Here is a 12,790-nt window from a genome sequence, read left to right on the forward strand (position 1 = left end):
GCAAGGAAAGGAGTGGATTTCAGAGAAGCCACAAATTAACCCTCTGCACATTGGCGTGTCTCACTTCAAGCCAGGATCATTTCCAGAAGCAAACACCCTCTCCTTCCCTGTATCAGGTCAGCCCAACAGATATCCTGTTCCGTTAATGTGTACACCAAAATGCCCTAGGCCCCCGGTGTCTGGTGGGAAAGAGGAAGTCTCAGCAGCTGCCTTGGAAATTTAGAGTCCCTTGCACACACGGAACAATGTGGTGGAAAAGGGGAAGGAATCAATTGTGGCAAGGGAGGAAAAAGAGAAGAGGGAGAAAGGCCAGTGGCCTCAGAGCACAAGTGCTTGCTTTCTGCAGCCTCTCAGAGGACTTGAGGACAGGACGGGCCTCTTAGAGCAGGGGTGGGCAAAAAGGCCTCTGTGGAGGCCCTACTGCTCCCCCGTCCCCAAGCCAATTAGGACCAGGCGGCGGGGGGAGGCGCACAAAGTTTCCTCTGCCCTGCCAGGAGTGCGCAGCGCTTAGAAGCACCATGCACTGCTGGCAGGGCGGGAGGAGACTTTGCATGATCCCCCACCCCCAAACTCTGATTGGCCTGGGAGCGGTGGGGAATGCGCAAAGTCTCCTCCCACCGCCGGGGGTACAGGCACCTCTCGGGGGAGGGGGAGGCGCAAAGACTTCATGTGCTTTCCCACCCCCAGACTAATCATGGTTTGTGGGTGGGGAAGCAGGGAAGTATTCTGGCCCATTCCGCTCGAGGACCTGCTCCTTCTGGAGCGGCCTGGGGCCACTTCAAATATTTCTGAGGTGGCCCCCAGCAAAAAATTATTGCCTACCCCTGCCTTAGAGACTTGCCACATGTTCTGACACTCCCAGCGCTGCTCACTGAACTCTGCTGGCTTTCTTCCGGGCTTCACATGCTTTGGGGATGCCCAGCACAGACTGCGAGGGAGGGGGCAAAGTCACCCCAAGCAGTAGCCCTTCCCCAGCTTACTGCAGACAGTTGTATAAATGCACCCACATTGCATCGACTGGGTTAAGGCTGCTGAGGCAGGGGACAGCTGAATGGATGGGAGTGTGGAAGCGAGGGCTAGGAAGGAGTGTGTCTTTCAGGTCGGGGTCTCTGAGCTGGGGGAAGATTCCTTCCCGACCCCAATTGGGCCATCAGACCCTGAGCATGTTGGCGAGACCCACCAGCAAGATAGCTGGAAAAAATGCTCCGTGGTAACCCAGAGCCCTCCCCATCCAGTGTCTCATCAACCACCGTGGCAGATAATCACTAACCTTTGCTAATAGGGTTGGGCCAGATGCCACTCTAGGCAGTTCCAATATCTCCTCCCCTCCATAAACGCATCAAGCCCAGTCTTAAAACCAATTAGGTTATTGGCTCCCACTGTTCCCCTTAGAAGGCTGTTCCAGAACTTCACTCCTTTGATGGTTGGCAACTGTCATCTAATTTCAAGTCTAAATTGATCAATGGCCAGTTTCTACCATTTGTTCTTGTGCCAGCATGGGCCCTTTAGGTCAATAACGCCTCTCCCTCCCTCTGATGTATTTACAAAGAGCACTTCATTAGGCTAAACAAGCCAAGCTCCTTAAGTCTCCTCTTGTAAGGCAGAGCCTCCTTGCGACAGGCTGCAGTCACAGAAGACTCCTGGGGGCGATTCCCAAAGTGCTAACAAAGCCTCTGGCACTTGCCTCCTTGCTCTTTGGGGCTTCTCACCACCCTGTCCTGCTGGGCCAGATCTCCTGGTCTCCCCCAGTCAAGGCACAGAGCTGAGATCACTGCCCCCTTCCCCTCCGTCCCCGGAAGGAGCAATACAGACACTGAAACTTTTCAGGTCCAAGGAAAATGCAGTTTGGGGCCCAACTTCCTAGGAAAACACTCCCCAAATGGGGTCAGAACCCCAAATGAATTATTTAGGGAAGCCCTCTTTAACAATGAAGGAGGATGTACACACTGGTTGCGCCCCTGGGTAACAAGTATTTACACTGGGCTTCATAGTAAATAAAAGTGACTTTATTAAGTATAAACAGTAGGATTTAAGTGGTTGCAAGTGAAAACATGCAGAGCAAAGTAAATTACACATTTAAAATCTCCCCCCACCCCACCCCAAGCTAGTCTAACACTTATTACAAACTTACCCTAAAACTAATTCCAGCTAAATCCCCAAGCCAGGGAAGTTCCCTGGGATCTCTGTTTCATTCTCTTGGGAGTGACATGCCAGGCAAAGACAAAGAGACTGCTAACTTCCCATTGTTTTATAGATTCCACTTTGGGTGGGAATTCTTTGTTTCATATTCTCCCCTTCTATGGTCAACCTCTACCAGTTAGGGAGGTCACATGACTTCCTAAGACCAACCACTGCTAAGACTTAAAGGACAAAAGGGGCTGTTCACAGGTGATCACCCAGATATCCAGGGAAACATCCTGGATGTCTTTCATTTGCACATTTAAAACCATAAGCCATTCCATACTCCATATATCCAACTTCGCACACAAGAATGATACATACACCAAAATAAGATATACAGACCTGGCAGATTGAGATATTAAAAATGATAGGTAATATGAGGGATTTTGTACAAAGCATCTTTGAGTTATGCATATTGCTATTCATAAATCAATTTCATAAAGCATGGGGGGAGGCGTCACACACCTACTAGCTCTTCTCTGCACCTGTTCCCATTTGAATTCATCTTTCTTAATCATGGGAGACCAGATTTGCACACAGTATTCTGGAAGAGGTCTCAGCAGTGCCTGGTATCATGCTACAAAGAACATTTCCCTAACGCCACTGGAAATGCCTCTCTTTATGCACCCTAGGACTGCCTTAGCAATTTGTGAGAACCAGACCGGCAGGCTTGACAAGTGTATTATGATATCTGGATGGCTTCAAAATCCAAGCCCCTATTCTGCGCTGCCCCTGAGCTGTACCACATGCAGCTCAGGAGTGGGAGGCACAGGTGGCTTCATGCACTTTTATGCTCCCTTATCCCAGGGTTAACAGAAGACCAGGCCAGCCCCTGGTGGGAACTAGAACAGCCTCAGGGTTGCTACAACTTTATCCCTACCTGCTTGGGGTGGTTTGGGCACCTGGGGAGCTGCAAGGGCAGCTCAGCAGAGGTTCTCTCACCTCACCTTACCTTGCTTACAGCTCTACTCCAAACCCTAAGGCTTGTGGTGCTGATGTGCTGCTACGGATGCTCTGCAACACTGGGTGGGGGGGTCCCTTCCGCTGACCAGTGCAGCCGGCTCTTCAGCAGCTTTACTTTGGTGAAGCAGCCTAAAGCTGTGGTTCCCTAGTGGTGGGTCAGAACACGTTTTAGTGGGGTCTCCAAGGCTGGCTTATATTGCCTGGCCCCAAGGCAGAAACAGAAGGCTAAGGGCATTCAGTCCTGGGTGGTGGGACTCAGGTTATAGGCCCCCTGTCTGGGGATGAAGCCCTTTGGCCCTCCCACCAGGGCAATGGGGTGAGCATTTGGCTATGGCTGCACCACCCAGGGCAGAAAGACTTGGGCAGGCTCAGACATCTCTCTCCCTCCTGGGGTCATGCAGTAATTTTTGTTGCCAGAAAGCAGCTCTGGTGCAATGAAGTTTGAGACCTCCCTGGCCTAAAGCATGTAAGGAGCCCAAGATCTTCCCTCCCTGAACACATGGACTCAGGCAGCTAACAGAATTGCAGGGCTCTGGGTAGGGTTGCCAGGTGTCTGGTATTGACCTGGACAGTCCGGTATTTTCACCTTCTGTCCGGTAAAAAAAAAATTCAGAAAATACCAGACACCTAAAATGTCTGGTATTTTCTGATTTTTTCCTGGTCAGGAAGCAAAAATTCCAGGTGCTTACCTGGTTTAGCAGGGGAGCTGTCTGGCCCAGAGCAGGAAGACAAGATGGCAGATGGTTGCCAGCAGCCTGTTAGGGCAAGAAAGCCTCAAAAGTATTTCTTAAAGGGGCCATGATAGTTTTTTTTTTTTTTTAAAATTAGCTTAATAACTCTTGAGTCCTTTTTTTTTTTTTTGCTCAACAACTTTGGTCTCCCCTTTTTTGGGGGGAGTAGTGTTCGGTATTTTTGGTTAAACCATCTGGCAACCCTAGCTCTGAGATCCCAGAAGGGGTGGGGTGTGGCTGAGGCAGCCAGCTCTTGGTGCCACACTGCACTACACTGCTGCCCACCAGCCCTTACAGCTACCCGCAGTGGACCACCCAGCACATTGGTAGCAATTTAAAAGGCCCAAGGCTCAGGTTGCTGCTGCCACCGCAGTAGCAACCACAAGAGCTGGGAATCATAGAATCCTAGAACTGGAAGGGACCTTGAGAGGTCACTGAGTCCAGTCCCCTGCCCTCATGGATCACCCCTGACAGGTGTCTGTCTAACCTGCTCTTAAATATCTCCAGTGATGGAGATTCCACAGCCTCCCTGGGAATTCTGGGCCCTTTTGAATCAGGCCCTGGGGCAAGTTCCCCCTTTGCCTTCCCTCTGTCCCAGTCAGCAGGCCTGCACTGACTGACCCACGTGGCCAAGCTGAGGCTGGAAATAACAGGGCTCCCACTTCTTGTGAATGCTGTGGAGCAGCTGATGAAACAAATGAATCACATGCTTGGCTGGAAGAAAAAAGAGTAGACACAGATGGGGGCAGGGAGAAAGCATTAGGCAGACAGAGTCAGACATGGCAGGGTAGTCAAGAGCAATAAAAATGAGAGTGGGCAAAAAAAAAAAAGGGCACGTGAACCAGCTTTACAAAGGGATTTAGGCACCTAAAGATGGAGAGAGGTGCCTAGGGGATTTTTCAGAAGTGCTTAAGCAGGGGCGGAGCCTAACTCCAGTTGGAAGTAATTTAATGAGTAAGTAAATTTAACTCATGTGTCCAGGGACATCCTAAGGATTTCTGGGACCCTGTACAGGACTATTCAACTGGTGCCCCCTTGCCTAACAGCAGCCTTGGGAGGGGGATGATTTTTAGAGATGTGATTTTTATAATCTTCAGCAACACACTAATGAATATACAGTAGAGTCCCGATTATCCACCTAAACTGGACCGACAGGTGGTCGGATTAACAAAAATGTTGGATCATAGGGACTCTATTGTATCCGGCGCTGCTTGGTCCCCATCCCTGCCTGGCCCCGGCCCCTTCCCTCTCTGCAGATCCTGGGGACAAAGCGGCACCGGTAGGAGCAGCATCAGCGGCGCCAGGAGAGCACCGGGGCAGCGAGCGGGGCCATTATCCTGGCCCGCGCTCGGGAGCTGCAGGGAGGGAAGGGGCCGGGGCCAGGCAGGGATAGGGACGAAGTAACGCTGGCAGGAGGCTCCGACCCACGGGAGACTGCTGGAGCCTCTTCAGCCGGGGAGGCTGCATGCGGCATAGCAGCCTCAGAGTGGCTATGTCGGATAAAGCGGAATGTTGGATTACCGAAGGTCAGATAATCCGGACTCTACTGTATGTAAAGCAAATTTTAAACTAAGGTCCTGTTGACTAACACAGTAAACTCACAGCGGGGTAGTTGCGTTACTCCGTAATTTTAGAAACAAGTAGTCCTGTAGCCCTTAGAGACCAACAAATATATAGATAGATAGATAGATAGATAGATATAGATATAGATAGATATATAGATATAGATAGATAGATATATATATAGTACCATGAGCTTTCATGGGCAAAACCCATTTGCTCATCTGAGGAAGTGGGTTGTGCCCACGAAAGCTCTCGATACTATATATATAAATATTTGTTGGTGTCTAAGGTGCTATAGAACTATTTGTTTTTACAGTAAATTCAGAAACTGGTGGTATATACCAGGGTTGGCAAATGTTTGCTAAATGGCTGTTACCACTTGAATGTCTCTTTCACAGGTTCAGTGTTCTGCTAATAGGTCTAGCAGGCTTTTTTACTTTTAAGTTAACTAGCTTATCTCCGGAGGAAGCAGAGCCAGGGGCAGGAAGAGACGGGTGAGTGGATATTAAGACCCAGTGGTGCCCCAAAATTTCAGGGGCCCGACGCATCTGCATATTTTGCATATGGGTAAGGCCCTGAATGCACCTCCTGTTCATTGTGCAACCCTAGCAGACATTCCCAACTTCTGCATTTTGGTGCTAAAGACACAAGATGGCTAGTGTGAGTCCTTTGTGGCCTGCTCTGGATTCTGGAATTAAATTGGTGAGGACAGGAGAGAAAATGACCTAAAAGGTACTCTATTGCCTACAAAATCCTAGCCACCTGTGTTCTGTTTTTGTCAGCACCTAGCACAATGAGGCCCTGGTCCATGCTTAGTGCTTCCAAGCACTGTGACAATAAATAATAACGTGCATTGATCCCAGGCAGGCAGCTGGGTTCTACTCTCCCAACAGCAGAGAAGGCTGACGGCAGCACAATGATTCTCCTTTCTTTCATTTCTTGCTTTTCTAGAAAACGGCACCTGAGAACGTGGGAAGGGAGAGTCCCAGTGGATAGTCCCACTGGCCCACTCCAATTCCTTACAGATGAGCCTGGGCATAGCAATGTAATCCTAGGGTGAAGTCCATGTGGATACAAAGGATGCACACAAAGTCTAGGCACCAGCTAAATTCCACCTAAGCCCTATTTGGAGGATTTAACTGAAATGCAAATACTGCCTAGGCCATGTGTGGGCTCTCTGCCTGGGGTGAATTTCACCCACATTGAACCAGGATCGGCTAAGTCAGGTGCAAAGCGGCGGTCAGCCAGTGCCCCCAAAGGATTCAGGAGCATCTATCATCTCCCCATGACATGCTCAGATCTGTATTTTCAAAACCAACCTCCAGTGTGGGTGGTACAAAATTGGGGACCACAAAAACTCCATGTGAGCCAGTCACACCTACAATCACATACCGTGGTTCAGCATTAAATGCATACGGCTGCAGACACCAACTATTGCAGCTGCAATTTCCTCCCTCCATTTGTGGCAATGGCCACAAAACTGAGCTGGCAATACCAAAAGCCAGGCTAAATGCAGGACCCAAACTACACAGGCCTTTGGTCTGCCTTGGTATGAGGCTGAGTTTTCAGCCAATGAGAGGCAGCAGCAGACCCCTGAGCTCCCCCCTGTGACGTACCCTGCCAGTGTTGCTCTATCCCACATAGGAACACACAAGGTGAAATCACACTCCCCCCCCCCCCCCCCAGGAAAGTGGTGCAGGAACCCTTTTAGTAGCAGAAGTGCTGACAGCCATCTGCCTTATCCCTGTCTGCCTTCCCCCACCTCCGAGCTGGGGGTGGCTGTGGGGCCAGGAGCAGAGCCACAGGGCTGGCAGCCAGGACCTCAGACACAGGGTGGCTGCTGTGAGCAACCTGGGCGCAGGGAGGCAGCCACCAGGCTCCGGGCACAGGGCCAGCAGAGCAGCCCCAGCTAAAACCTGGAGGTGATGCAGCACCCCCTACACTCCTACTTCCCATGCCTGTTGCCTGGTCAATCATCCATGGACTATGAAAAAAGACAGGAGGTCAGACATTTTCCCCACAGAAAAAGACTTGATTCCCCCAAGCTTTTGATTCCCCAGAGAGGCGCCAATGGCATGCCCAGCACCAGCAGGGGTCACTGTTCTGCAGCAGGAGTCTCTCCAGGCAGAGGACAAGGAAGTATTCACACCACACCATTCTTCATGGGGGTCGGGCCATGGGCTGGGCTGAAGCGTCAGCTGCCTGAGGGATACGCTCCATCGGGACACTGGGCCCCTTGTCCATGCCTCCTCATCAGGCAGCACAGCTGACTTTTGCACCAGTGCCTGCCAGGCACGGGTCCCCAGGCCGGCTGGGACTGGTGGTGGGTACCTTACTCTGCTCCAAAGGCTTCAGGGCAGATTTCCCGCCAATGAAGACTCTTTCCCAAATATCTGCCCATGTCAAATCAAGCCCAAAGACCAATAGGCTCATCAATAAAATCATACGCCTGGATATATCCATGTGCATCACAGAAATACCATGACTCCACTGCTTAGGACAAGGACTTTTTTTGTTGTGTGTTTGTACAGCACCTAGCACGGTGGGCCCCTGGTTTATGGCTGAAGCCCCAGGTACTACTGTGATACAAAGAATAACAATATTCATAACATCAAGTTACTCTCACTAGCTATTAACTTCATTTGAGCAGTCATATTTTCATGCTGGAGAACCAGCTTTGGGCTCCACCTTTTCCTTGGGTACGTGACCTTATCAGTGGTAGGCCAGCTCGAATCCCTTTGGCAGCTCGCCCCTTGTTCCTTCCACTTACCAAACCAGGAAATAAGTTTGATCTTGCTCATCACTTCTCTGCCACTTCTGCCTTTCTAGCTTCTTTTGGAGTCCATTGTGATTCTGTGGTGCGCAGGAGTGTGTCCAGGATTTTATTGCTGAGCTACTGATTTTTGGGCTCCCTCCCCTACTCCCCCCATTTCCAGCTGCTGGGGAGAAGGCAGGTGCAAGCCATTCTCTCTCTCCTCTGCTTGGGGAGCTGACATATTGTTTCCATGCTCCATGGACAGTCAGGGTATGTCTAGACTACAGGGGTTTTTTTTTTTTTTAAAGTGGCCTTTTTTCTAAAAAACTTCCCTGTGTCTAGACTGCTGCCGCTTTCTTTCGAAAGTAAATCGAAAGAACATGGCAGTTTTTCAACCGTGGAAAACCTCATTTTACGAGGAATAACACCTTTTTTCGAAAGAGCTCTTTCAAAAAAAAGCATCATTGAACGGAAACTGTGCTTTTTCAAAAGAGAGCATCCAGACTGCGTGGGTGCTCTCTTTCGAAAAAGCAGCTTGCTTTTTCAAATGTACTGGCTGTAGTCTAGACGCTCTCTTTCAAAAGAGGATTGTAGTCTAGATGTACCCCTGTTTACACCAATGCCATGCACTGCCAAGGCAAAATGTTGGAGATTTACACACACTGCTTTTGCACGAGTCCCAGCTGGGGCAAGGGAGCAAAGTCATTTGCAATTTTATGAAACCACACTCTTCTGCACCTCTGTTCCTGTCACCAAGGCTGTATCAAAGGAAACTGTTGTATACAGTCACTTGCTGATAGCTGACCCCCAAGCCAAGCACCATGCGCCTCTGATACCCTCGTCTGGGCCAGGCATACCCCATGCCTCTTGTTACCTAGCTAGTCTGAGGGTCACTGACTTGAGGGATTTTAACTTTCCTCCTCAGAGATGTCCTGTCTGTACAAAGCTCAGTAATGGTTTGATCCAGGTCCCATTCATGTCAGTGGATTGGCTCCCAGTGACATCTGCAGGGAGCTGGATCAGGTCTTCTATAGCTGGGAGGGAGAGAGAGAGGTGAAAAGAGCCCAACATCTGCATGCTGTAAATCCCACCCAGAGCATCCTGGGAACTCCTCATCTGCCCCTCCCCAGCACCCCAGTCCAGCTGGTGACACTGCCCTAAGAGAGCATAGTGAGTTAGCAGCTCCTGCAGCAACAAGACAAAGGACTGACTTACCGGTGGGACAATCATCCATCCTGAGACCTGCTGAACGGGGACTTCTTTCAACAGTTGTAGTTTCTCTTCTCCCCCGCTCTTGTGGGTGCCTGCCAAAACTAGTGTTACTTCAACTCTGTCACTAAAAATGTCTCAGCTGCATGGACCGTGCTTTGTAGCAGCTCCACCCCCATCTCCTCCCCATTATTGCTCATATTGGTAAAGGCAGCGATGAACTCATGGTGCAAAAACTTGCTAGTTACTTCCTAAAAATAAAACAAACTAAGACACACTAGGATTGCCAGGTGTCCGATTTTGAACTGGACAGTCAAGTATTTGAGGTCTCTGTTTGGGAAACAAATTGAGAAAATAGACATGAGACAATATAAATGTCCAGTATTTTCTAAATAAGATGTAATGTAGATTGTGATGTAATGTTGAGTGTGTCCGGTATTTTTGTTGAAACCATCTGGCAAAAGCAAAAGCTGGGTTGCTTTAACTGGGGCAGCCATTTTGGTCTTTGCTAGCGGTGGGGAGCTGGTGTTGGTGTCGAGATTCATATGGTTTGATTCAGCATGCTCTGGGGAGAGAGGAAGAAGGAAGCTGGCAACTCAAGGACCCAACTTGTTTAGCAGATGGTGTTACGCTGGGGGAAAAGTTTATCTCCAGCCCCTGCTCTGAACTCCCCCAAAAATCAGCAATAGGTGGTAGGTGGGCAAGATTTCCAAAATCAGTGTGTTCTGGGTCTTGCTGACAGTGGAGGAACTTCTGTCCACTGGGCTGCTTTCTTCCTATCCCAAGCCGGCTACATTTGGAGTTGGCTCTTCAGCAATTTTTGACTGGGCTATGGAGAGTGAGCTCCCCCTCTCATCCTTAGAATGGCACCCTTCCTTGTGGAAACTTTGCCCCTGGCCCTGCCTGTGCTGTGTCTGTTCTGGAGAGAAGTAGAGGACTTTAATCACTGGCGCTGTCAGTCTCAAGCTGTTCCTTCCCCTCCCCCAGCCCCGGAAGGTTGAACACTTCCCCTAAAGTAATAATTGCATTGAGTTGCCACTTCTATTGTACATGATGTCTCTGACGCACGCTGAGGGGGGAAGGGAGGAAGGGCACTGTACCCACGGGGAGCTCAACAGCTGGCATCAATGTTCCAAGATCCTCTTGCAGGGCAGGGGGCTCCCAGGGCTCATTGTAGAAGTGATCTGGTGGCCTGAGCACAGGATTCTTCTCACTTACTCTGTCAGGCTCATGGCTGAGGCCAGTAAGACAACACCGCCCTTCCTGAATCTGAGTGCAACGTGGCAGGTGTTTGACAGGCTTCCCTTCTACCTACCCTCCAGCCTTGGCAGAGCACTTCGCTCCTGACGTGCAGTACTCCCTCTGTCTTCAGTTCTGCCCCCCAATTCTGCCTGTGCCCCTTGCTCCAGCCTTGCAGCACTCCCTGCTATTCTCATCCTGTGCGCACCCCTGCTCTGCCTATGCACCTCCCTGCTGCATGCTGTGCTATTCCAGTTCTGCCCCCCACCAACTGTGCCCTTGCCCCTCAGTCCAAGAGCACCCCCTGCTACTGCCATAACATTAACTCTCCTGAGCAGCCTGCAGAACCATATTCCCAATTCCTGCCTCCCCTACTCACCTCACTGTGTACAGGGCAGGCCTTAGGGTTATGGGGAGCAACCCCTTCCCCAGCCCCGGAAGGTTGAACACTTCCCCTTGAAGTAATATTTGCATTGAGTTGCCACGTCTATTGTACACGTCTATTGTCCTCGTCACAAAAAAAAGACACTAGCATTAGAAAAGGTTCAGAGAAGGGCAACTAAAATGATTAGGGGTTTGGAATGGGTCCCATATGAGGAGAGATTAAAGAGACTGGGACTTTTCAGCTTGGAAAAGAGGAGACTAAGGGGGGATATGATAGAGATCTATAAAATCATGAGTGGTGGGGAGAAAGTGAATAAGGAAAAGTTATTTACTTGTTCCCATAATATAAGAAGTAGGGGCCACCAAATGAAACTAATGGGCAGCAGGTTTAAAACAAATAAAAGGAAGTTCTTCTTCACACAGCACACAGTCAACCTGTGGAACTCCTTGCCTGAGGAGGCTGTGAAGGCTAGGACTATAACAGGATTTAAAAGAGAACTAGATACATTCATGGAGGTTAAGTCCATAAATGGCTATTAGCCAGGATGGGTAAGGAATGGTGTCCCTAGCCTCTGTTTGTCAGAGGGTGGAGATGGATGGCAGGAGGGAGATCGCTTGATCATTGTCTGTTCGATTCACTCCCTCTGGGGCACCTGGCATCGGCCACTGTTGGCAGACAGGATACTGGGCTGGATGGACCTCTGGTCTGACCCAGTATGGCCGTTCTTATGTTCTTATGTTCTTAATGCTCCCTCTAATATTTTCCATCCATGTGTGGAATTATTTTATGTGCACCATCAGGAGAAATACAAACCTAGCTGTGGGCACTCTGCTAATCAGCTGGGCAGCATTTACATTTCTCCTGAGTGGCTGCATAAGCACCCAGCTTTTGGGGAACATTGGTGAGGAGGGTTTGGAAGCTGATTCCATGGGGCAATCTCAGAGCTAACTGACTCATTTTATATAAAACAAGCAGAATGGAAAGCTCCTCAGGTCACCCTTGGCCTCCTGTGGCACAGCCACAGGCTGGTCACTTGGGTGGATTCTGTGCACAACCACCACCATCTAGAGGGCTAGCCCTCTGACACATTTTATCCTCTACAACAGTTTTTCAAGGGACATATCTCCCAGTGCACTGAAGGACTGGGGGTTAGTGAACTTGTAGCAGGCCAGGTGGCATCTGGGGTCCCACCCAAAATCCAAAACCCCACAGCTGTGCACTACAGGCACCCCAAGGCTAAATCCAAGCAGCCAGAGAATTGGGGGTGGGGGAGGGAGGATCATGAGTAATCTATGATTTTTAGGAAGAAGCAGTGACAAATCCCCTTCCTCAAGTTTACATGTTCAAGGCCGTTTTTCATCAGGAAAAAAGCTAGAAACATAGGGTATGTCTAGACTGCATCCATCTGTCAGCAGAGGGATGCAGAGTAGGCAGGTCAACATTGCAAATGAGGCAGGGATTTAAACATCCTGTGCCTAATTTGCATAAAATGGCCGCCACATTTTGCCGACTCAGCACTTTGTCGGCAAAAAGTGGCAGTCTAGAGGGGGATCTGTTGAGAAAGAAAGCCCTTATGCCTCCAGCAAGGAGGTTTACAGGACCCGTCGAAAAAGGCTTGCTTTCTCGACAGATCCCCCTCTAGACTGCCATTTTTTGCCAACAAAGTGCTGAGTTGGCAAAATGCGGCGGCCATTTTATGCAAATTAGGCACGGGATATTTACATCCCTGCCTCATTTGCAATATCGACCTGCCTAATCTGCATC

The 12,790-nt window shown here is 49.8% G+C and overlaps 1 protein-coding gene across 3 annotated transcripts in view; it reads right to left on the bottom strand.

Annotated features, from left to right (window-relative positions):
- CYTH4 (cytohesin 4) overlaps window positions 1-10,336 on the bottom strand; it is a 31,292-nt gene extending 20,956 nt beyond the window's left edge. The window contains exon 1 of one of the 3 annotated variants that reach the window (XM_075937495.2): window positions 9,409-10,336. In XM_075937495.2, coding sequence (XP_075793610.1) covers window positions 9,409-9,427 — 19 coding nt within the window. In that variant the 5' untranslated portion in view covers window positions 9,428-10,336. The remainder of the gene's footprint in view (window positions 1-9,408) is intronic. The other 2 variants (XM_075937502.2, XM_075937521.2) reach the window with 2 other exon arrangements.
- Between the last annotated feature and the right edge of the window lie 2,454 nt (window positions 10,337-12,790).

Source organism: Pelodiscus sinensis, chromosome 1, assembly GCF_052426305.1.
Source record: "Pelodiscus sinensis isolate ZL-2025 chromosome 1, ASM5242630v1, whole genome shotgun sequence".
Classification (NCBI taxonomy): Eukaryota; Metazoa; Chordata; order Testudines; family Trionychidae; genus Pelodiscus; species Pelodiscus sinensis.